General features: G+C 43.5%; 1 protein-coding gene across 3 annotated transcripts; it reads right to left on the bottom strand.

Annotated features, from left to right (window-relative positions):
* Positions 1-2433: 2433 nt before the first annotated feature.
* On the bottom strand, positions 2434-24934 carry colgalt2b (collagen beta(1-O)galactosyltransferase 2b). Of its 3 annotated transcripts, XM_086282868.1 has the most exons (13): positions 24626-24934; positions 12943-13053; positions 12702-12819; positions 11536-11670; positions 11243-11447; positions 9844-9963; positions 9440-9513; positions 9075-9181; positions 8639-8771; positions 7233-7360; positions 6889-7095; positions 6212-6278; positions 3470-3597 (listed from the first exon to the last, which is right to left on the bottom strand). In XM_086282868.1, exons 1-13 carry the CDS (start codon positions 24859-24861, stop codon positions 3592-3594), a joined length of 1647 nt encoding a protein of 548 aa, XP_086138994.1. In that variant the 5' UTR covers positions 24862-24934; the 3' UTR covers positions 3470-3591. The 3 variants fall into 3 exon arrangements, with proteins under 3 accessions (XP_086138991.1, XP_086138994.1, XP_086138993.1); XM_086282865.1 differs by lacking the exon at positions 6212-6278 and having other exon boundaries at positions 2434-3597; positions 24626-24933; XM_086282867.1 differs by lacking the exon at positions 3470-3597 and having other exon boundaries at positions 6118-6278.
* Positions 24935-26459: the final 1525 nt, after the last annotated feature.

The raw sequence follows: 26459 nt of genomic DNA on the forward strand, positions 1-26459 counted from the left end.
AAGTTGTACTTAGGGCTCCGTACAGGCCTGTGAAAAACTATGTGAAAACCTTTTTTTTCTGTATATACACTGTGAAAAGCGTTACTCATCGAGGTTAAGACACCCACCATGAACTGTAATGTGGAAAAAGCAGCTGAGGACCTCTGTTGTATCTCCCTCTTGTTTCCTGTCATCTATGCACGATTGGTATCTGGTAAAATCAAAACAGGAACACGCTGCTTATGGACTGAACACATTCTTTGTGGTCCAATGAGCTTCACGCCAGAAACTTGGAAGTCAGTTATTAATGTAATCGCAATGAAACCACGGTTAAACGAGTGGAAACACAGCCAATGTAAAAGTCATTATTATTTCAACGGCTGACATGTTTAATTTACTCAGTTAATCTGGAATGATCGTCTTGCCTGTGATATTTGTTTCCGAGTCACATTTTCATATATTGGTGCACTTGTAGAAGAAATGTGATTTTTAAGATGCATTACAGATGCTTTACGGTGACACCAGCATAACAAAGGCCTGATGTTCAGTGTGTGGTGTGTACATAGGTCTAACCATAGCTCATTTTCATACAATATGGAAATGAGATTCCTAGAAACTTGAAAGCACAACAGCGTGCTTTAGAAATGGCGTCTTTTTGAATGCTTCTGTGGATGGAAAATTACATTATGCTTTATGGTGTTATGACAGTGAGCTAAGAGTCAATCAACTTTTAAATAAGAGATGAAGGAGCAATCACAGAAGGAGGCGACTGGGACTGATGAATGCTGCAGACTCTGTTCTGGTAAAGTAAAGCTGCTCTGCTGCTACTGTACCTCTAGTCTACTCACAGCACACATACTTACACTAACACACAAACATTCACATTTTGCAGAAAAGCATGCATGCATATGTGAGCTTCCACACAAACACAGACATGTGTAACACACTGCAGGACAAGCAGGCTTTTGGGTCTACTGCATTATTAATAAAGTGCAAGGTGCTGTATGTGACAATATTAAATGTCTAAGGGCCCTGCTACAAAACTGCTGCAGCACCTGCTCAATTTTTCAGGTAATAAAGAGCCGAGTTATGTTGACTGGATATAAAATCTGAGCCAAAAAATATCGTAAAAACTGTAAAATCTCTTACCTCAATGCAGAATCTGCTTCCCTGTCAACACAGGAGTTATGAGCAGAGCTGTCCACTTGCAGCTCTTCCGCTATGTTTCATGTTTGCATCATCCAGCTAAACGCATGCAAACATCACATGTGGTAGACCAGGCCCCAAATTTCTGTGTTTTCAAATGATGCAGTTTGGAAATATGCACAGCACACGAGAGAGGGCTCCAACTCAATATTTGTATGTGTTTTAGCAAATTGTGGTGTAAAATATTTTATTTATGTCTTACATTGTCGATTTGACCATGATCTGGATCTTAGCATATGTGGTTATGTTATGTCCACGTGACAGTCCTCATTAAGCAACACGTAGCATTCAATTGCTGTATCACACGTGGCCACCAGAGAGCAGCACAATCTCTCTTCTAAAGGAAAAGAAAAGAGGGGGGGACACCTGAGGTAAACTGAAATGAATAAGAAGCAACTTCAGGACATAACAGCTGTATTAGGTAAGGTCTGGTTAGTGCTGCATGAACCAGGATTAATATAGTAGAAACAAGTAAACCAACATGTGTATGTGTGTATGTATATGGTGTTTTACAGTAAAGACAGAAGAAGGCTCCCACACTGCTTCTACACATAAAAACACCAACTGCACAGAAAATGAGAGGACAGAGGTGCATCTTCAGGTTAGACTTAAACATAATTCAAGCTGACGGATGTCTGAGGTCGCTCAGATCATTTTAAAGTCTTGGTGCAATGAGAGCAAAAGCATGAGCTAAGATGGGAGGAGAGCTTTGTGCTCAATAATCAATTACAGGCTCTTTCCATTTCTTACTCTCTATCTCACAAGATCCCATAAAAACTCCGCCACCCCCACCCTGCTTGCCCATTTCCCCTTCCACCCTTTTCTCTGTCAGATCTTGCATTTGCAGAAACTATAAAGTTTGGAGCTGAATTTCACTCAGCCACCGAGGTGAAAGACAAATAGTGGAGGACAGTGTAGTCCTGCACATGGTCACCATTCTAACCTTTAAAATTACTGGGAGGTTGGAGCTGTGTGCAGGCTTCACCACAATTTGTGTGATTCCATGAGGAGCAAAAGCCTCGACTTCCACTGGAGGAGACAGCAGAAGATCATGGGAACAAAGTAGCAACGTTTATGTTTGCTGTTCAACCGAATACACGATAATATGCATTACTTAGTGGAAGCTCTGTTAGTCCCACAGGAATAACACACTCACTCTCACACACACACACAATAATAACCTAATTTCTGTAAGAAGACAGACAGATAACATCTGCATCAGTTTATCCTGCAGAGTCAATGAAAACACAGAAATAGAGAAGAAGTTTTATTAGTTCAGCCCAGCAGCACAACTGAACAAAGACCATGTGGACATGAAAACTTTTGATAATCCAGTTTTTCCTAAATATTTAGCACACATAATTGCAAAAGCATGTGTCTGAAACGGCATATCACGCATCGTTCAGGCGTTATGTCGTGTGAGACTGGCGCTCTGAATTCCTAACCAGCAGGTCCAGCCTGCTGCACAGCAGAGACTTTGGGTCTGTTACCCCCCCGCGTGGCGAGAAAAGGACTTTTATTTACTTTGTGTGCTTCTGACATCATTTGAAGCAGTGACACTCTTGGGTACGATACATCAGCCTCCCTCCTCCCACACATGTTCAGCTCTATAAACACGTGCATATGTCCACACGCACACGCAATAACACCAAAGGGATGCTGATGGGCAGTTTCTCACGCTTAAAGCTTACAGAGTTGTTTTAGGAAAGCTTTTAGTTTCTTTTATTCTTCCACTAAAACACATCTGTTTTCTTTAAATAAAATATAAATTTCAATTGTGATTTTTTTTTTCACACCCTGCAAATGATGCTAGTTGTCTTCCATGTGTCGCTTGGATTTTTTTCAGGCCCAACGGTCTCCACATGCTGAGAGGAGGCAAGTGGGAAATAAATAAAGCTTTTGTCAAACGCCTGCTGGCCCTCGTCCCAGTTTCTTCATCCCATCCTCTTCCTCTGTGCGTCCTCTGTGCCTCCTCAGGTAGCAGACAAGGCTGACAGCTCAATACTGCCTTTATCCGTTTGGACACCTGTGCTATGCATGCACAGAGTGTCTGCTTGTACTGTCTTTTCAGTGTGTGTACGCATGGCATTCACTGTGTGTTTTTTCTAAACACGAGTCTTTCTCTTCGAGTCTCCGTATCACAGTTCATCACGCGACGCTCGGGCCGCAGGAGGCGGCGAGTCTCCCGTCACGCTGTTTTGCGCCACGGGCCGGATGCGACCCTGCTGGGCCGTTTTGCGGGCGTGCTGCCGGTCCCAGTCTGTCGCCACGGCATCATCGTCCCAAATGGTGGAGGTCTCGGTGTCGCTGATGTACCCCGGCTCTCCGGTGTAGTGTGTGGGATAGATGAGCAGCGGCTCCACGGAGAAGGCCTTCAGGTCTCGGGGCCCAAAGTGAGACATGTACTCAACGCTGAGAATATAGAGGAGAGGAAGAGGAGGGGCATAAGAGACAATGTTGAAACAAACTTCATGATGATAACAGCAAGTTTGTTTTACTTTGGCTGCAGACAAGAACCCATATTCTTTGTACATGAAGTCAGAGGAGACGCTATATGGATAGAAATATTGCGCCACACCTCTTAATATTTAAATAAAGCACAGTAAAAGTGAATATACAGGGAGTGCAGAATTATTAGGCAAATGAGTATTTTGTCCACATCATCCTCTTCATGCATGTTGTCTTACTCCAAGCTGTATAGGCTCGAAAGCCTACTACCAATTAAGCATATTAGGTGATGTGCATCTCTGTAATGAGAAGGGGTGTGGTCTAATGACATCAACACCCTATATCAGGTGTGCATAATTATTAGGCAACGTCCTTTCCTTTGGCAAAATGGGTCAAAAGAAGGACTTGACAGGCTCAGAAAAGTCAAAAATAGTGAGATATCTTGCAGAGGGATGCAGCAGTCTCAAAATTGCAAAGCTTCTGAAGCGTGATCATCGAACAATCAAGCGTTTCATTCAAAATAGTCAACAGGGTCGCAAGAAGCGTGTGGAAAAACCAAGGCGCCAAATAACTGCCCATGAACTGAGAAAAGTCAAGCGTGCAGCTGCCAAGATGCCACTTGCCACCAGTTTGGCCATATTTCAGAGCTGCAACATCACTGGAGTGCCCAAAAGCACAAGGTGTGCAATACTCAGAGACATGGCCAAGGTAAGAAAGGCTGAAAGACGACCACCACTGAACAAGACACACAAGCTGAAACGTCAAGACTGGGCCAAGAAATATCTCAAGACTGGTTTTTCTAAGGTTTTATGGACTGATGAAATGAGAGTGAGTCTTGATGGGCCAGATGGATGGGCCCGTGGCTGGATTGGTAAAGGGCAGAGAGCTCCAGTCCGACTCAGACGCCAGCAAGGTGGAGGTGGAGTACTGGTTTGGGCTGGTATCATCAAAGATGAGCTTGTGGGACCTTTTCGGGTTGAGGATGGAGTCAAGCTCAACTCCCAGTCCTACTGCCAGTTTCTAGAAGACACCTTCTTCAAGCAGTGGTACAGGAAGAAGTCTGCATCCTTCAAGAACAACATGATTTTCATGCAGGACAATGCTCCATCACACGCGTCCAAGTACTCCACAGCGTGGCTGGCAAGAAAGGGTATAAAAGAAGAAAAACTAATGACATGGCCTCCTTGTTCACCTGATCTGAACCCCATTGAGAACCTGTGGTCCATCATCAAATGTGAGATTTACAAGGAGGGAAAACAGTACACCTCTCTGAACAGTGTCTGGGAGGCTGTGGTTGCTGCTGCACGCAATGTTGATGGTGAACAGATCAAAACACTGACAGAATCCATGGATGGCAGGCTTTTGAGTGTCCTTGCAAAGAAAGGTGGCTATATTGGTCGCTGATTTGTTTTTGTCAGAAATGTATGTTTGTGAATGTGGAGATGTTATATTGGTGTCACTGGTAAAAATAAATAATTGAAATGGGTATATATTTGTTTTTTGTTAAGTTGCCTAATAATTATGCACAGTAATAGTCACCTGCACACACAGATATCCCCCTAAAATAGCTAAAACTAAAAACAAACTAAAAACTACTTCCAAAAACATTCAGCTTTGATATTAATGAGTTTTTTGGGTTCATTGAGAACATGGTTGTTGTTCAATAATAAAATTATTCCTCAAAAATACAACTTGCCTAATAATTCTGCACTCCCTGTATTTGGTTTGTGGTGTGTTTATCTTTTTCAAAATCTCACTTACATGAAACAGACCAGGCAGTTCTAATCACACGTTAAAAGCCCGTTAACACTCCACAAGGACAGTGAAACCCTACACCTTTATTAGTGCTGAAAGGAGCTGCTGCCTCTTCCACACAATGAGGTCTTTCACTCTGGCTTCACTGTCAGATATTCCTCTTTCTCCTGTTTTTGTGTATTTGTGAGCAAAGACGGGGATGGAAGACAACAAAATCCCACACGAAAAATGGAGCTGATAACCCCTGCTGTTTACGCGCTAGTATCGTACAACACATGGCACTTTTTCCCCCGCACACTTTTCCACATTTCCCTCACAAACTCGCTCACTGTTGAATACACACAGCGTATTTGTGTAGTAATCTATACACTCCACGCTGGACACACATCGCCATATATTTATATAGTAACACACACACTTGCACAGTGTTCATCTTATGCACACCCCCACACTGGGAACTCTATCAATGGGAATCCTGTCCCTCTTTCCACAACCAGCAGGAAAAGCCGTGCTGGTCTACATTCCTCAAAGAGAGAGGAGGAAGGGGGTGGAGACGTGGGTGACACAGGGACGCAGGAGGTGTACAAAGAAGTAAATTTTGCAGAGGAGAATGTAATAAAGCGCTAAGGAGAACGTGCAAAGAATGGCGAAAAAAAAGGAGAGCCAAGAAGAGTGGACGCCACAGCGTGGCAATGAAGGTGCTACGCTAAAATAACGGGGGTGGGGGGGGGGGGGGGTGGGGGGGGGCTGAGCAGGAATTCCCAAGGAAAAAAAAAAAACGAAAGAGAAAAGCCAGCATTGTGTCTCATGTAAGGCACCGTACCCAGTGAAACCCCAGAACAATCCCAGCCCTGTGGGCGAGGAGCACAGAGAGGGGGAATGAGCTGGTGCTGGTGAGAAAAGCAAAGAAAACGGGACAAGGGAAAGTGAAAAATGATGGAAGCAGAGACATTACAAAGAACATAACAGACAGATGTTGTGGTTCACCACCAGAGCACAAATTAGAAATCTGCACACTGCCGTGCAGTCTAAAAATCACAACAGAGACATGCGCACGCGTGTCCATGTCTATGTATAGATAATTACTGCATAGAAACTGCTTTATTTCTGTGCTGCTTCATTGCCCTTTGAGTATGACTTTTTATGCATAAACTGGATCCACGCATGCCAAAAGTCCATACACTTTTAAATTTAGCCTTGGTTATGTCATCCTCTCCACGTGGATCACCTGATCTACTCTTAGGTAAGAGTGCAGTGCACCTGCGATCATCTATTTGTGGTCCTCAGTAAATATTTGCCTGTCTGTTCAGAAACCAGACCGTCTAAAGGGTCTTTGTCTGAGTATCACACAGAGGCGTTGTGTCCTGTACCGTTGTGCAGTCCTTAAATAAAACCCTCTTCCTCTGCATCCCATCCATGTTATTTACAGTGTATCAGATTAAGCACATTTCACGTAATCGCTGTAATTTAAAATTAAAGAGGAGGGTCGTAAAGACAGACTTGGGGTGTTTGTTGAACATGATGGGCAGGAACTCGTCAACAGGGAGCATCTTAGGCAAAGGCTGAGCAGCCAGCAGCTTTCTGGCCCCTCGGTGTGACAGTGCGTAGCCGAGCGTCCAGTAGGAGTAGTCAGCCTCGACTAGGTTGTTTACACCCTCCACTGACCGCTCTGGCTGCTGCACCTGCATGCGTTTACGGCCCACGTAGCTGAAAACAGACCAAGACAAATGCAGCTTTAACCAGGCTTTGTTTAAATGTGCTTGAATGACACGCATTCATAAAAATAATGAAAAACCAGAAGATTTCTGATCTGAAAATAGCTAATGTCAAGCAGGTGATCTCACATCAGGTCCCAGTCCAGCTGGGTGTTGTCTGTGTCATCCATTATAGCCTGCAGCCGTCGCTTAAACCTGGGCTCAAACCTCACGTCATCCTCTAAGACAAGAACCTTCTGGAGGTCACGCTCCACCACCTGATGGTGACAAAACACAAACACTGGGGTTAAAATGAAAGCATGCCACGAGTGCTGCTCTCCTTAGATTGATTTTTGGCCATCGTTTTCTGCGGTGACTGTTTTTTTAAAACCGAAAAGCTGAGTCACCTTAACTCAGTGTTGGTTTTTCCTCGTTTTACTGTAGCAATCAACGATGCTGTGTCTGTCTGTCTCTTCTTTGGACAGTCATGAGTGCGATTAACAGCTTACAGCCATACCACCCTGAGCACACCTGAACGTGTCTGATCTCAGAAGCTAAGCGGCGTCAGGTCTGGTTAGTATTTAGATGGGAGACTGCCTAGGAATGCCACGTGCTCTAAGATTTCAGATGGGGGGTGGCGACACAGCAATGGCCACTCTGGACCAAAATTGTGCAGTTTTTGTGCTTTTCATTGCGACTTCTGAGCCACATGGACACCAAAACAAGTGGTGTTCATGTTTACTTCTACACAATGCTCAGTCTTTTGCACATAACTAGTGCACTGTCTTGTTTCCATATCATTTTGTTCTGTCTGGTATTGCACTGTCTTGTGTCTGCATGTTTGCAATTTGTTCACACTTGCACTTTATGTAGTCCTGTGTTGATTGTCTGTTATATGTAGCACCAAGGTCTTGGAGGAACGTAGTCTCACTTCAACTGTGTACTGTATCACTGCACATTGTTGAAATGACAAAAAAGGCACTTGATTTGACTTGATCTGTTCATGTAGGTCATGAAGTCAGGCACCAGTCTCTGTACATCAAATAGCTCCCTATGTTTCCTGCTCCCTCTGTGAGCTCTTCTCAAACTTACAAAGCACCTCCTTTTCATAGTGTTACTTATTTAATCAAAGCCACTCAGTCATGAGAAAAAGAGATTTCACAGGTCTACATAAAGCCTTGTGAAAAATCAAGTACACTAGAGGATTCAGCACTTTCCAGTTTCATTGTACTATTGTAATAGAAATGACTGCGCAATGACAATAAAGAGTTATCTTACTTGAAACACCACTTTAAGCAGCAGTGACAGCATCCAACTACAAATATATTCGATATAATATAATATAAATATATATCAAATGATCTCAAAGTTTTTTCTGTTAATTAATAAATCATTATATTAATTTTAATATCAGAGTGTCAGACACCAGCTACTCTGAAGGAATTAAGTATTCAGTAAAACAAAACTTAAGCAAGTGGAATCGATGCTTTTAAGTTTGAACACTTTTACAGAACCTTCTTTATCTGATTTAGTGCTTTTGCTCTCCCTGGCCTCACCTGTGTCCATATAGAGTGATGGCTGAGGAAGCAGCCGATCTCCCCTCTGGTCAGTACCCGACCAGAGTACGGGTCCTTATAGCCTGGCAACATCTCTATTCCCAACCTCTGCAGCTGGGACGTATTCAAAGCCCTGAGAGAGGGAACAGATTGAAAAAACGATGAAAAACATCATATATCTACAGTTTACACTCACTGCTTTGTTAGTCATCAGTAAAAACAGCCGCGGTGCCGTGCAAATAAACACAGGAAAAGGGACTAGAACATTCTCATTTGTGGATTAAAATAAGCAGAGGAGGAAAAACCAGTCAAGTGTATTTCTACAAAAGCAAAGTATCTGTAGCATAAAAACACGCTTTTGTGACTAAATTAAAGAATGTATGGCTTGGATTTAATCATCATCGGATTCATGGATAGGTGTTTGTCTGGAACGTACTTCCCGTCCACTGCGTCTATCAGCGTGGAGTGAAGCCCCAGTGCGGCCATTGTTTTCAACATCCTGGTGCTTCTGTCCAGCCGGCGCTTGAGGTTGATCAAGAAAATCTAAGCAAGCAAAGAAAATAAGAGACATAAGAAAAAACTGTGAAAGTGCAAAGAGACAGTTTTGGTTGCACTCTTGTTCCTCTGGGCAGAGCCAGCACTCACAGAAAAAATGATTTTTAACCATAAACATGAAGGATTTAATCATTAAAATGTGACAGTATAAACTAATGTACACTATATATAACATTTTGCTCTTAATTTACATGTAATCAGATTACTCTAAGTCAGCATTCTGGGCACAAGCATTTTTTAACTCACTTCATCAAAGCCCATCCTGCTCTGGGGGGATGGTGGAGAGTACAAATACTCGGACGGCTCGATATCGTGGTCAACTGTTGACACAGAGAGGAGGGAGGTGAAGGGTTATAACAGGATAAACAGGATTAGTAAAAGCCTGAACTTCCTCTTGATTGTGATGGTTCATTTGATTAGGCTCATATGAAAGCTCAGCAGAGGGAGGAGTAGTAACAGAAGTCAAAGGGAAAGAAAACAAGAAGAAATGGGGGTGGCATGGATAAACAGAGCGGGGAGGGCAGCAAGATCGCAATCATGGAAGGTCATGGCGGTCAAGAAAGAGAAGAAGCCAGGCTGAGAGGCGGAGTAATCAAGGAATGACAGATAGCAGTCACAATAAGTGTGTAATAGAGTGTGTTTGTACTCACTCAGAGCCTCTGTGATGGTGTGTATGAAACTCTCGCTTTCATCTTCAACATTTTGCTGTGCCTTGAGAGGGACGGGCAGGAAGCCATAGTGCTCTCTGTTACACACATACATCTGCACACCTAACACACACACACACACACACACACACACACACACACACACACACACACACACACACACACACACACACACACACAGGGATGTAAACATAACCTCTTGACCCAAATTAGACTACTTGGGGCCCTCGCCCCTCCTCTCACGTGCACACAGTAAATAATCTCTGAAACCAAACAGAAACTCTTCCCAATCACAACCTGAATGAGAGCGAGAGGCTGCACAGGCTTGAAATCATATAAATACACTGATCGGGCAGGACATTATTACCACTGACAGGTGAAGTGAATAACACTGATTATCTCTGCAGCCGTCAGTATCTATAAAAAGGTCCAGGGAAGGAAGAGTGGCGACCCAGCAACAGGGTCATGGGCGGCCAAGGCTCACTGAATCACGTGGGGAGCGAAGGCCGGCCCACCAGCAGACGAGCTGCTGTTGCTCAAACTGCAGAAACAGTTCATGCTGATAGAAAGGTATCAGAAAAGTTTGAGATGTTGACTCCGCCCCCAAATTCCCCAGTTGCAGCCCAAGGATCCATGGAATCTCCAGCTCACAGCTAACAGGACCGAGAGGATCTGCTGCAAACATTGGTATCTGCACAAGCAGATACCACAGCACAGCTTCACGGGTCGACTGGAGTCCATGCTTCAACGGGCAACATCTCTATTCCCCACCACAGTATTAGGCAGGTGGACATAATCGGTCTTATCAGTGTATGAGCTGTTGATGGTGCCTTGTTTATGCCCAAACATGTTTCAATGCTGCAGAACGTTTGAGATTGTATTACATTTGTGAATGATTCCGGTCTAACACGTGCAGTGAAATAATGCACAACTGCAGGCACCTAAATGCACAGCTGAAACAAATTTTGAAGAAGACGTCTTTGTTTCTTTCTGTGTCTTCGGGTTTGCATCTGTTAGTGCTTTTCCTTCTTCCAGAAGATCAATCCTAACAGTCGCATTTGTTCCATATCGGATTATGCAAATCCACAAACACTGATTTGGTTGCACACACTTACAAACCTCCCCCATGTTCAGCAAAGAAGACACATGGATCCATTTATCTTACTCTCTTGCTCATTTACCTTAATTTGACGCATGTGCATGAAACCAATGAAACGCTCTGTGTTATACAACAGTAAACATCTGCACAATAAAAAAGTTTGCAAAAAAATGCAGGTGCATGAATGAAGTCATAGATAGCTCAGAGTTCAACACGGTGAAGCTGCCATAAGGCATTTCTCTCCTTTTGTCGTCTGCTGCGAGCAGGGAGATTCAAACTGACCTGCTTGACGTGCCGAGAAGGCAAAAACCATGATGTCATCAAATGCCCAGCTGTAGTCTGGGTGAGGGGGGTAGAAAGCCAGGTCCCTGCTGGATTCACGACGCAGGTCCAATAGGAAGGTGCTGTGCACCATGGGAACAGGGAAGCAGCCGAGCCGCTTCCACTCCCTGATTGGCTGGTAGTCTGGGGTTCGCTTGTAGTAACCCTGACATGAAGGATGGAGTTTAAAAAAACGGCAGGCTAATTAATAAATCCGGATTAGTGGATGGACGGAGGGTTGAATTTAACTGTACCTGTGGAGTCATGCCACACCAGAAGTTAGAGTAAAGAGAGCGCGATTCTAACATGGGAGCCACCAAGGTTAAGTTCTCCGCCATCATCAGGTTCAGCACGCGAGGATTAGTCAGCAGGTTGTCGCTGTCCACAAACTGAAGAGGAGCAGGCGAGAGCAATTACAAACAAAGAACACGAAACATGAAATTACAGAGATTTCATATACGCAGATGTTAGCTTGAACACAGTCACAGCTTCTTCAAAAAAACAGCACTCAAAAATTCATTAACCGTCAAAATGTAAAAAGCTTTAACTGATATATTTTACATTGTACATCAGACAAAACAAACCATTTAAATATAAAAAGTAATTTTACACCATTGTGTACACATCTAAAAATGATTTAATGCTCTCACTGCAAACAAAGCTAAACATAATATCACTTCAAACACACAAATCACATAAACGTTAGCTGTTTGGCGTCTGCTTTACACATACGGCACACTTTGTTATTAAGTTTCTGTCAGAGTAAAGAAGTTAAACTACAGACTGAATCCCTGAGATATGTTTAAATATCGTCTCAGGTTTTCTACATGATAAAGAAAAGCTGCTGTAGTGAACAAAAGGCCTCTGTTAGCACGACTATTTGGGCTTAGAATGCAAGAAATTAATGTGTCTGTGAAATAAAAGTTTGTGCTGATTCGCAGAAAATGTCTTTCTTTTTTCTCTGGACCCATTGTCGAACAAAAAAAAATGACATTTCTACAGTTGATCGTAAAAAATGGAAATTTCTTTTGTTTTACTTATTTACTTTGGTGCACATAAATGAGCTACACAACGCCTTTATCGGTAAAGCTGTAAACCCCCATTAAAAATCAGTCCTAAGTTTGAGCCCTCTTTCACATCCTAAAAAAGCTATCAAGCAGGTCAGATTGGAGTCCTTGCTGGGCTGATTCTGGTTCACGGGCCTTATGTTTGACACCCCTGCCTTTAAGGATCACAGCAGCACACAACCAGCCACCAGAATGATCCACTGGTGCAAATGTCATTGGCTGATTTGATTTTGTTCTGAGGTTTAATATGGCTGTAAGCACTCAGCGGGATACTGGCTCTGCTTCTAGATTCTGGGGAAAGAGCTTCAGGGTAAATACCTACTGCACATTTAAATTTAAACTAAAGAGGTTACCAGGATGTAGTCAGCCCATCGTTCCCGGGCGGCCTTCAGAGCAGCCTGCCTTAGCTTCATTACATGGTTGAATCTGGAAGGAGGCCAGTGTTTAGGGCCCCATTCGTCTGTGTAGGACCTGAGAGAAAAAACACACTTTTTCAGTGTCCACTATCCCATCAATGGGCACAAATGACTGATGAAGAGAGGAGGAACTAGACTTGCTCTAAACAGGTCTGATGAGTAATTCTCGTAGATTTACCTCGGCTCCTCCATCGGTCTCCACTCCACGTAGTGGTAGACGTGCTGAGCTCTCTTCAGCCATTCTCTTAACATGGCGGTGCTGTTGTCCACATTATGGTCTGTCGCTGCCCTAAATGACCAACGCAGACAACACAGGACTCCATTCAATGAACAGCCACAAGTTCAACTGGAGAAACAACAGCACAGCTTGTTCACACGCATCTGCTGAACACTTCTCCTGAGCACACCACGCCAGGACTGTTTTCACTGTGCAGAAACAAGAGGAAGTGAAGAAGAGTCGAACACAACGCTCAGAACTGCAGACTGTGGTCAGCTTGATGTAACATGGAAGAGGTAGGTACTCTCTTCCATGTCAAGGGAAGAGTGTTTCTTCCTAAGTACTGTCCGTTGTTACAGCAGGCAGTTTCAGTGTTGCAGAGCCTCTTTGCTGCCTAATTAACTGCAGTGCTGGAGAACAGGCAAAGTCTCATGAGTCACCATGCAGGGAAGTGTTACTGCAAGCCTACCATAACCCTGCTTTAAGCCTGACTGCTAGGTTTTGAACAATTATTAGCGCTGACAAAGAGAATCATTAAACCACTCCAACTTTGGGCACAAAGACTTAAAAAAGCAGGAATAACTGTAGCTACAACTGTCTTTAGCTTCATTAAATTGTGAATGTTGATGCAATGTTATTGGAGCAAACAATAAAATGTTACAATGCAATTACTTCTGTCAAGCCTCACCCTAACCCTAAAACATGTCCAAAGTTATAACTTAAAGAAAAACTGTTTATGATATGATCCCATATGAATACATAAACAGATTTAGACCCCGAAAAACAGCAGAAATACCTGTAAGCATCGGGGTGTCACCCCTGTGGTTTGCACTCTTTCTTTGCAAAGATTTCCACTTGAGCTAACAGCTGACTCAGAGGAGACAGTGTGACTACTGTATGTGTGAGCGGGAGCTTGTGTGGATATATAAATCTGTGCGAGAGATCTTAAGACCATAAACATGCCCTCGTTGTAGTTTTTGCGATCACTTCACTTTTTGGGGCAGCAGAAAAATAAACGTCACCTGCCACAAACTCACTTTACTTTTAAAATGTCACTTAAGGAGGAGAGGTCAACAGATCTGGAAGCAGAAGCCATTTGAATGTGTGTGTACAAACACACACAGATGGAGTTTTCCACTGCTTGCTGTAATATTCCCTACTGTACTGTCTCCAAAATCACACCCAGTTTTAGTCTGGATGAACAGAGACAGAAACACCAACACGCCCAAACTTGTCTTCTCCTTCCATATTTCACACACACACACACACACACACACACACACACACACACACACACACACACACACACACACACACACACACACACACACACACACACACACACACCTGCTCTCTGTACAATAAGCATTTGCTTACATGCTCATTATCTTCATATAATTACATGTAAATAAATTACATCCGTGAAGAAAACAGATGTGCAGTCTTGCATTGTACACGGAGGTTAGTCCGACCATCAGGGCGAGCTTATGTTTGGGCTTTAAGTCAACTTCAATCGGGCCAATAAACTCTCCGTCCGACATGAACAGCTGGAGAGAACCACAAGCTATATGATCAATAACTCTAACAGCATGTGTGGTGTGTGCACGTCAGTACTTGTAGATGTGTGCGGCAGACCACGAGGATGTTCAGAGCTGTGTTTTACAGCAGCATGCCTGTGTTTGGACATTTTAAATATACCCGTCTGCCCGAGTGCGTCGAAAGTCAAACGTAAGTAAAAGCAGGTGCACAATTCTAAGCAAGAGAGCAACAAAGGCAGAAAGAAGCTCTTGATGAATAGCTGCTGAACACACTGAAACACCTGGTAATAAGCAGATGTGCCCACACATTACACATTTTTTCATCTGCTAAACAGCATTTCGCTCCAGGACATGAATATGTTCCCACATGCCAGCTCTGACGAACAGATCCAGCTCCAGGCGAAAGTTTGACAAAAATAACAATGCGAGGCACGAGAAACGGGGACGTAACGTACAGGGAGCACGTGCACGGATGGGACACGAACGATGGGCGAGATGCGAGGAACGAATGACTGAAAGTGAAAGGAGAAGAAAAGTGGCTTTGTGTTTGGTAAACATATGCTGTAAAAAATCATTTTAAACTGTTTTCAGTTAAGACTGAGCACTTTAGTGAATACCTCACAGAGCTCATTAAAATCACTTCCAAACCAAAGATTGTCCTGGCTTTGTTTTGCCCACACCATATTAAAATACTAATGATGCTTTTGTTCAATCTGCAAGGATCTAAATCTCTGCAGAGTTCTATTTTATTTTTATAGGCTCTTTTTGGCAGGATGCTGTGTCCAGGTAACCGGCCAACTGAAGGTTGATGGGTGTCTTCAAATAAGCAGCAAACAGTCTGCAGCCTCTTACAAATGGTTTGGAAAATATGGGAATGACCGATTTTAGAATAATTGTCCTCTGTTAAGAGGAATTTGTAGCTAAAGCCTAAAAGTATACTATACATACGTTGAATGTTACTTATTCAATAGCTGGTAGAAACAACTTTGGCTGTAAGAACTCAAAGAAACTGTTTTCTGTGTGACTTTATCAGTCTCTCTCATCACTGTGGAGGAATTTTGGCCCACTCATCTTTACAAAGTTGCTTCAGTTCATTCATTGAAGTTTTGGGGAATTAATTTATGCACAGCTCTTTGACTGTCAGCTTGAGGTCTGGACTTTGGACCGCTGCAGCAGCTTGATTCTTTTCTTTTTCATCTGTTCTGCTGGAGATTTGCTGCTGTGCTTAGGATCATTGTCCAGTTGTATGACCCAGTTTGGTCCCAGCTTTGACCGTGGGACAGACATCACACTTGACTCGATATATACAGAGGATTTCATGGTCCACTCGATGCCTGTAAGGTGCACAGGTCCTGTGGCTGCGAGACAAACTCACGCCCTCCACCACCGGCTTTACAGTTGATACGAGGTATTTGCATCTCCACTTGGATCTATCCAAAGAACATTGTTCCAGAAAACTTGCAGTTTTACATAGTATGACCCAAACTGTGGACTCTGAGATGGAAATCTTGAGGGGTTTTTTTCTGACCTTCATCATCTGACCTTCAGCTCAGGTCGCTGGCCTTATGATTAGGATCATTGATAATGTTGTTCCTCATTAGTTTTGTTGGCACTGCTGGGTGCTCACACTGACTGAAGATCAGTTAATGAAGTGCAGTTGATTAGCAGCACCTGCCTGTGTTTCACACACTGATTCTGCAGCTTGGCTGTTCTTCTTGAATAAATAAAAAGACAGTGTTTCTATTTATGTGTTTCTATTTATCTGAGGTTGTATTTTCCTAATGTTAGACCTGCTAAGGATTATTTCTATAATGTCCTGATACATAAAACATTAGCATTTATAGTATTTTTACAGTAACCGTGTGCAGCATCACAGCTTCCGTCTGGGTACATAAATACAAATTAAGCTATTGAGAATGATCCGCAGCTGCTTTAGAATTAAGTTTGCTTTCTGACTCTTTCCCCCTGAAACACATCCTGTTTGGCTGCCGCTCCTGCAGCCCAGCCCCTCTGAGCACTAAGAGCTCCGAGCACACTGTGATTTTCCATTACCAACATTGCATCTTAGTGTTCCTTATGATTTCTGAACATGAGAAACTTAGCAATGTATGAATCCAAGCACCATGTGCACACAATGTGCACATGTGAAACAAACAGACCGAGGCTTCTGTGTATGGGGACACAGAAAACACACTTACCCAGAGTCGACCTCATTTTCTGCTCCTCATCACGTTTGCCGAACAGCCGGGGCTCCAACTCATTCGATCTTACTGCATTCATTCTTTATTACAAGGCAACTATCATCCTTTCTGGTGGATTTCCTCTACCTTTAGGCTGGATCAGCGAGACCTCAAAGAGCCCCTGCAGTTTCTTTCAAATCCTTCAGCTGTGCTGAGATGATACTTAAACCTCTGCAGCTTTTTGTCCCTCTAGCTATGGGAAGTAAGATAAAAATGGATGTGCAGGCGTTGATGCACAGGGATGCAACACGATTCAATAACTGGGTAAATGCAACAATTTAGGATCTTGGATTTATATCCCCCTTCTTCATCATTCCATACCCTTTTTATTTTCCTCTCTTGCCCGATACTGTCCCCTCATCACCGTTTTTTAAGGTTAGGGTAAGCTGCAGCCTCATTATTCTGTTGCCTGCAGCTTTGGGGTTAGGCTCAGCATCTGGATAGCACATGCTTCCTGAAGCCTCACTTACACATCCCATCACTCCTTCTCTCTATCACTTTATGGAAGATATTTGTTCTTCCATAAGAGCTTTTCAGCAATCTGCCTTTTAAACTTTAATCCCCATTGGACCAATCACGTGCTGCATTCCCATCTCATACGGACCCCAGATTTCATGTTTCACAGGGCTGGTGTAAGAGCAGTGGATTAGTGTAAAATAAAGCAATCAAAGTAGCACGTGCACACAGTGTTACACGTGAGACAAACAGAGTGAGGCACGACAAAAACAAATCATTTTAAAAAATGTTCATAAAGGAGTCAAAAATTTAAAGACTCTGGGCAATGTTTTGTAATAACATTGCATAAAAATGATTACCAACATTATTTCACACACTCTTCCTTATGGTTATCCAAGCCAGAAAGGTGAGCCAGATATTCTGACTTTAAGCACAGAGGCTTGACTCTGAGATTGGCCCATTGAGGTAAACACAGTTCTGAAAGGCCCAGGAGGCTAGTATCAGCTGACTGTTTATTCAATAAACTATCTAATATCACTGCCAATAATGACTGGGTGCTGCATTTAATTAGGGAGTAAGAGTACCTCTTACAGGCGTGAACACTGATGCCTTTAAAACATAATAACTATGATACAGGGTGTGCTTCTTTGGGTTGACTTTGCTATACAGTCCGTAGGCTGACGTGGCTGTCGGCTTCTTGACGGCCCGGCGGGGCAAAGGGGAAAGGGGTGGGGGTGGATGGTCAGAGAGAGATGGAGGAAGAACAGAGAAGAGTAGGGAGCGGTGAGCTGAGACGTCTGGACTGAAATTCCTCATGACTTTCAGGGTCAACAAAAGTACCCAAGGCCAACAGACTCACACTGTAGTGTAATTTCTGGCATTCATATTCAAGGCTCGAAAAAGATAGTCATCAAATGTTAGAGAAGGACAGCACTGAAGCACAGAAGAAATGAGCCCCTCTCATACAAGCCTGCAGTCTGAGAGCAAAGCGCTCTACCTGAGATCTCGACAAGAAGGATTTGAAATTCATATGGTTCTCGCTTTAATATCATGTAAAGGTCAAAGGATTCTATCATTCAATCTGCCTCTACGCATGAAATCATGTGACATGTGATACACGAGTTTTCTTACCACGGCAGTTACAGAGGCCAGAGCCCACATATACAGAAAGACATCCATTCACATTTTAGTCAACTCAATAAACTTATAATTATATAATTATCTCAAAATGGTTTAAAGTGAAGTACATAATTTTGCTTTTAGATCCTGTTTACATGTAATTAATAATCATATATTATAAACTAATACAGTTCTTGCGTGTGCATCTGTCCTATTTTGGTCGTCCTTGTGGATCAAGCTGCTGACTGAAGCTTCTGAATCTGAATAACTCAAAAGAATGCATGTATGAAAGAGCTTTGACAAGGGAGCAGCTAGAAGTAAGACATGCATTTAAAGCGGCAGCAACCAGCAAATATACTACAACAAGATGATACACTAAAAAGTGGCAATCCCAGGCTCTAGTATGAAATTTTCATGATTTAAAAAACTCATAAGACATAGTTTAACTGATCAGTTTCACAGAATTATCTCAACATACTGCTCTATATGCTGTTGATATGACTGTGTATGGTTGCGTATGTCTCCCTGAATCTATTTTTTAAACTCACAGGACACCATCTCAGTGTTCACAGGAAGCTATTCTCAGTTTTTTCAAGTTAATCTCAGGTGAGTTTTGGCTTTTTTTGGCACCAAAACCCTAAATATGTGCTCTAATGTTACGGATATGTAGAGTTAACATGTGTAAACGTGTAAAGTACGTTCGGCCGGTGAATTACATCAATACTTTCTTACTGTAAAAAGAAAAGTTGGAGGTTAAAATGAACAGAAAGACAGAGAGAGAGAAAATCAGCAAAACGTTGAGATGGAAGAAGAGATGGAGGACCAGAAGGATGTCAGGGAAAGAGTGGAAAGGACACAGTGGGGCAGGAGACAAGTCAGTAAAGTGACGCTTAAGTCTAATGAATATCATACTAGTTATGAAAATGTTTTTCTAAATTCTTTACCCGACTAATTCGTTCTTGCCTCCCTCTGAATGTCCCTCGACTTCAACTAATCTAATTTCATACTCAGGCCTCCCTCATCCTATAGACAATACCAAGCTGCCATTGTGTTTAGGTATTTGCAAATTCTACTGCTGGTGTGCTGCCAACGTCTGACCATGCTGCTGAGGTGCTGCGGAGCACATGGGGCATCTAAGCAAGAATTCACCGTCTGGAGTCCAGCACGGGAACAATCATTTCCACTCCGGGGGGGGAGAGAGAGCGAGAAAGAGAGCTTGAAGAAGAGGCTGAGGGATTGGAGAGTAAATCATCTTTGTTTATTTCACTAGATTGAACAAATATGTCGATGCTAGAGAGAAGACATTCCCATGAAGAGCCTGTTGCTACGGGGCCGGTCTGTTATCGGGTAAAATATCGGCTGCGTCCTTTCAACTTCACAGAGAGTTGGATGGTAAGGCTGAGCGCGGGGCTGGCAAAGATTAACCTTCGAAGTTACTGCGTTTAGAAAATAGTCGGAGGGCCACATACTGTAATAACTTCTACTAATACCACCTAATGGGCTGGTGTTAAATAAAAGCCCTGTTTCCAGAAAGCTTTCAAGATGCAAGAAAAAATGTGACCACGCTAAACATGCATCTTGTGCTCAGATCAAATCGGTTTAGGATAACTTCACGTTTGCAAAGCAAACTGTGCTGCAGCTGAGAAGAAAAGAGTTTCGTCTGCTCCACTGAGTTTGTGTCATTACCAGCTGCTTATCTGGAAAATGTCACCTTGTGTTTCTGGAATTTATTTTAAAAAATCAGAGCAGATGTTTGAAGAGATTTTAAAGTTTCCCATGGACTGGATGTGACTGCAGTTTTCAAGTGATAATGAGTGGGAGGTAAGAGATGATCATGGACTGTTTCTGGCTCACTGTGGGCCTGGTGGTTATAAAGGGGAAGTAAATGGAAAACTGGGGCAGAGCCAAAGGAGCAGAGTGGAACACACAATCATTATGTGTCTAACAGAACACACACATGTCCACATCAAACACACAGGGTTGATGTGAGAAGAGATGCTGTGCACATGCTTGAAAATCCACTTGTAGCAGAACTAAGGAGATCATTAGACACACTCATATTTTTCCTTAGTAAAAAAAACTTGGGAAATAAAAAAGCACTTTTCTAATCATTCACAAATGCCCACGCTGTCAGCACTAACTCACAACAGTTTATCCCGTCCTCAAAATTTATTCCATACGCTCGGAGGAGCTGCTCTTCTGAAAAGTCCCGCTCTGTCCCAACAAAACCAAGAACAATTTCTCCTTCACTGGTGCAATTCCACAGAGGAATGAGCCCTGAGGTAACACACCTGGCACGGCAAATCTGCTCCGCGCTCCAAAACCGATAAACGTCTAAGCCCGTTTTATTCTTTCCACTTTCCTCCACTGTATCAGTCAGAGGGAATATAAAAAGCCTGGTGAGCAAAGGGCTAAAAGAAAGAAACTATGTACTGATAATCCTGCACAGCATCACAGCTACACTCAGCTTTTACTGTACAATATGACAGAAAACTAGTTCTGTACTGTGAATGCAAAGAACTGCATTCGCAAGAGAATTTTGTGTGTTTGAGCCAACAATAACACAGAGGAACTTTAACAATCAACGCCTATAAGCAGGCACGTGGCGACAGAAGGAAGGAAGAAAACGCTTTCAGCAGGAAGAAACCTCTGCTGCGACCTGTTGGGGGTGAGAGGATGGAGAATGGGCAAAAGCTGCACTGGGGAAGATATCGCCAGAGATGAATAATAACTAATAAATGAATGTAGTGAATAAACCAGAGAGGGAGATGTATTATTACTACCTAACTCTGATTGCATATGTCACGTTATGTCACGTGACGCACATCGGATCTTTTCGTGATGTCATAATGACATGATAGATCAAAGATACCGTGGCATACCTGGCAGGATCTCCAGAGTACACGGCACACTGTTCACCAAGGCCTTCAGCATGTATTCACACAGCCGTGGAACATTGCGAACTTTTACACTCATGGTGCCTGAGGCTTTTGGGTACATGAGGACTTGCAATTATCTCATTATTTAGAAAAAATAAAATAATAGCTGTGGTTGGCTTTTTAGCGTTCCCTGTTATTTTGCAGCTGTGCAATATTTCTATCAATGAAATGTAATGACAAGAACTGCTCATTATGTTAAACGCTATAAAAAACATACCACAAGGACCATTCCCCATTGTGTCTGAGTATAAAGTGCAGTGACGGTCATAAATATGGGTTAAGTGGCTTTACAGGATAATAAACAACACGACATTATGAAAGTGAAAAAGAGAGTTCCCCTGGGAAAAGGCAGCGATGCTGGCGCTCTATTTTCCAGATTGGGTCCACAAATCATCACGACCTCCAACTGAGCACCTGGGAAAGCGCTTCAGATGAACACAGCCTGCAGGCAACACACAGCCGGCAGCCAGCGAAAAGCAGCATTAGCAGGAAACTAATAGGAGGCTGTGCTGAGTTTGAGGTTTTTCATGCATTGTGCATCAAACATAAACACAGTTCAGTGTACGGGGAAATCTCCATCGCCTCCTTTGAAGGTGAAACTCTTAAAACTTTTAACTGGCCAAAGATAAAGCATGAAGTAATCTCAACTCAACCTTGTTTCCTCCTACTGTTACAAGAAGCATCAGAAGAAATACAAGCAATCTAATTTCATTGTTTCCCGTCATGTCCGTGCCTATAAATCACAGAGATGGCAACGCCCTTGATGAGTCACTGAGTTTGACGCTTAAATCCAGTTTCTCTGACCTTATTGTTAGCCTTTCTAAACATCGGCACATTTCTCTTTCAGTGCCCGAAAGGAGAAAAACAACAAGAGGATCGAGGAGAGCAGATTTGGTGGAGCTAGTGTGGGAATGTGGATTAACTAACCTGCTACCATTGTTGACCACCTTCTCTCTGCACAGCTGCCCCCTCTCTTGCTAATTCCCTGCATTCTTTCATTCTTTAGCAGCGGTGTGAGAGCTTTTTTCAAGCCACTGCCACTTCTCTGTGAGACCTGTGCCCGCTTGTAGGGGGAAAACTTTTACAGGCGGGCAGTTTTGTCTGACCTTCCCAAAACTGGTAGAGAGTGGTGAAGATCTGAGCGGATGATCAGATTGCCATAGAAACTGGAATAAAATGAAATGGTCATCCCAACATCCACAGCCCTGTCAGGAGAAAATCTTGCATTAGAAATAGCTGTGTGACCTTACCCAGATGATTTAAAGCGGACAAAAATACTTGAAGACAAAGGATTCAAAACTCTAAAAGCTAAAGAAGCTTCTCAATTTGACATCATATTTTATGTTATTAAAAAGCCGTGGATCCAGTGGAAAATATTTAAGGAACAAACAATTTTAGATTTTTTTTTAATTTAAGTACCGTGAGCTTATTTTACTGAAGACTAGAGAGGACTCTCACTTAAAACATTGGTCTTTCCAGTGTCTCCCTCTAAAAATCACCTGAATCCTTCACCACCTTTCCCGATCTGTTCCTATTGGACTGCATTTTATGAAACGGGTATGGAGAAAGAAAACAGTCCTCTGTGGTGTTCAAGCATGAAGATTCCGAGAGCGAGTACAGTGAGGAACACCGTGTCCCCTCACAAAAGTGAAGCTTCACAGCCACAAACTTTCCCTTTAGGTTTTATCACTTGGCCCATAGACAAGCTGAGGATGGTAGTAAAGCACACCAGCTACGCTCCGGGATGGCTGTGCAACATTAAACCACAGAGTCTTTGGCTCTTACCTTATGGGAACTCCAAACTCATGTCTCTATTTGTCCAAGCAGTCCACAGTCAAACATATAATATAAAATAACAGCTCAGATGCAGTAATGTTGAGGTCATCAGAAGGAATTTGTGTTACTGTTTTATTCTCAAAGTGTTTGCATCACCCATCTATCTGAGGAGCTTCGGACACTCTGATGTTTGGGTTTGAAGCTGTCGCACAGCAGTAATGAGTTTTGTAAAAAATGCTGTAAAACGCTCTGACGCGTATTTATGTGTTTAGGGATAACTGAACTACAATTGGGCATTCATTGGGCGGTTTGGCTTACACAATGGGTAACAGTAATGATGACAGCAGAGAAGCACAGAGCTGCAGTGAAACATGTCATTTTCCGGACCGACTTAACCACACAGACACTTTTTGTTAACTTAGAAAAATAAGAACTTTATAAACATTAAAACTGTTTCACTGTTTCCAATTACTCCTCCTTCAAATTACAATAAGGCAGCACCACATATTACAGACTCAGTGTTCTGGAGGTGTTGCTCAAAGTATTATACTGTTATACTGTTATACTTATACTGTTCACATCCTCTTACATCACCAGATGGATGTTAGTGGAAATATTTTAATCAGCTGCACCTAAAACAGACGTGTGTTAGGTGCTGTTATGTTTCAAGAACGTAAAGCTTTTTTGTGCTTCTACTTTGACTGCAAGGTACAGAGATGCCTGTCGTAGCTGATGGGGCCCTAAACCACTCACAAAGCCATGGCATCTCAGGCACTTTGCTGTGTAATGAAGCCTCCCTCCTCTTTGTGAGTCCCTCTAGTGCCTCTGTGTATTCTCCTGAGGGTCTTTCAATTAGTCTCTCTGCAAAGAAAAGCAAGACATTCGGCAAGGGAAGGCTGGGAAACAAAGGAAAACACCGAAAGCCGGAGACCAATGCCAACAACATTGCAAAGCTTCAACACAGAGCTGTTTCTATCTGCCATTTCACATGTTTTGCACTTGGATATTTAAGCCTGTGGAAGCCAGAAATCACCCATCTTTGATATGATCCATCAGCCCGCAGAACCCACATCCTGGGTACACACACACACACACACACACAGTTTACGCATGACTTCCCGTCCTGCTGTCAGACCAGCTCAGTGTTTCCTTTTATCCCCTTCACCTGCTTTTTATTATCACAGTCAGCTCTATGAGACCAAACGGAACACAGGACCTCACCTGGGGTGAGGCCCCTTCATACCCGGCAGCCCCGCTGCTTTAAAGCCCCGTTTCCGCAGGTTTGTGCTGAATCAGACAGAAGGAACCGTGATTAAGGGTTAAGTCGAACCTAACATGCACAGCAGCCCTTTCATCTTCTCCCACAGTGTGCAATTTGGATGCCGGCAGACACGCGAGTTAAGTACATCATAAAACTCTGCAACAGGTCTCGGAGGTTTCCAAGAATTAACGCGCACACCCGCTGCTTCTCGTTACAGATGCTCAGCATCATGTAGCTCCTGGGTGTGCGCTGAGAATCTACGGGCCACTGCCCGAAATAAAACCAGGGTTTGCAGCCTGTGAGTGCGGCTCTCACCAGATCGCTATGCGCTCTTTCGGGTACTCCAGCCTCTCGATGCAGCCCAGGTAGTATGGCAGGCTGTGCGCCGCGTTACGAGCCACGATGGCGATCATAACCTTGGGCTTCAGCAGGGAGGACTCGGGCTTGACCTGCTCCTGCACCGCCGTCACCAGCTCCGACACCCCGCCGGGCACCAGAGCGCACAGCAGCGCCCACAGCACACCGGCTCCCGCAGTCCGGGCAGCTCGCATCGTCGCTTCCAAAATCCGCCGCGAGTCCAGAGAGTGAGGCAGAGAGAGAGGAGTGAGCCGAGGATCAGCCACGCTGCCACTGGGAGGGAGGGAGGGAGGGAGAGAGGAAGGAAGGTGTGGGTGGGTGTAGGTCTCCACACCTCCTTACTCCTCCTACATCCCCGAGGGCTGCTGCTGCCGTGGAGCCCTCATCAAACTTCTCAATTTACTCATAATAATCATTATTATCCAGAGTCTCACTGGACACCTTGGATTCTAATAAATTGCCTCCTTACAGTAAGCTGATGATTCTTAAATCATCTCTATCAGTGTTTAGGGGCGATCGTGGCTCAAGAGTTGGGAGTTCGCCTTATAATCGGAAGGTTGTCGGTTCGAGCCCAGGCTTGGACAGTCTCGGTCGTTGTGTCCTTGGACAAGACACTTCACCCGTTGCCTACTGCTGGTGGTCAGAGGGCCCGGGGGCGCCAGTGTCCGGCAGCCTCGCCTCTGTCAGTGCGCCCCAGGGTGGCTGTGGCTACAATGCAGCTTGCCATCACCTGTGTGTGAATGGGTGGATAATGTAAAGCGCTTTTTGGGTCCTTAGGAACTAGAAAAGCGCTATATATCCATTTAGTAAGCTGGGGTAAGTGAGCCCCGCTCGCTATACTTCTCCTCATTTCTCCTCATTCCTGCACGTTTTCCTAAATGTTTCTTTCCTTTTCCACGTCTGGAGCCTTGACAGCCTTCTGGATGCCGCAGAGTTGGAGACCATGAAGTCATCAACTCTGACATCAGAGTGCTGCACTTCGCAGAGTGCTGCACTTTTTTCCCTCTGAAATTCTTACAGCACGGTGCAAAACTCTGCAGCTAACCCGAATCTTTTATCATTTGTTAGAAAAATGGGAAATAGAAGCATTGATTTACTCAAACATTTAAACGTAAACGGAAATATAGTATATGAGACAAAGGCAGCCCTTGAAAGTGAGCAGCAGTGATGTTTGGTGTGAGCAGCTCTCTACCAGCTCTCTGAGGGTCTTCAGGAATAGTTCTCCAGTCTTCTTGAAGGACATTTAAAGCTCTTCTTTGGATGTTTTTGCCTTTTTCTCTGTGCTCTGTCAGAATGACCCCACATTGCTTCAGTAATGCTGAGGTCTGTTGTACAGATGGCTGCAGACACTCACTGTTGTACCTCCCTCCTGACTTTCTCCATTCGCACTGATGATGGTTTGAACTAAAATTTTTAAATGTGGATTCATCTGTCTGTCAGGCCTGTTTCCACCAACTTTCAGTCCAGTTCTTGAGTAGTAGCTCAGTGTTCCAACATTCGAAAGAAGGGACTGCTCTCCAGGTTTCCAGGTTTCAATTAGCAGTAAATGGATGAGCTGAAGGTTCAGATCATCTCTCAGGTCTTTCCTGGATTTTCTCTGTTTCCTGAGGACATGACTTTCAGATATTCTCACACTGCTGTAGATATTTTCAGGCCTCACACTTCTGTTTTGTCCTCGACTTGGAAGTTTTTCTCACATTTGTTAATGAATCATCTCACTGGTGCAAACACTGAAGATACGATTTAAAAATGATTATTTCCACAGTTGCTGTTTATCTCTAGACATTAAATT

The sequence above is a fragment of the Aulonocara sp. 'chitande type north' Nkhata Bay genome, linkage group LG23 (assembly GCF_057382095.1).
Source record: "Aulonocara sp. 'chitande type north' Nkhata Bay isolate Kocher_YH1m ecotype deep benthic linkage group LG23, A_spYH_male_GT1.1, whole genome shotgun sequence".
Classification (NCBI taxonomy): Eukaryota; Metazoa; Chordata; class Actinopteri; order Cichliformes; family Cichlidae; genus Aulonocara; species Aulonocara sp. 'chitande type north' Nkhata Bay.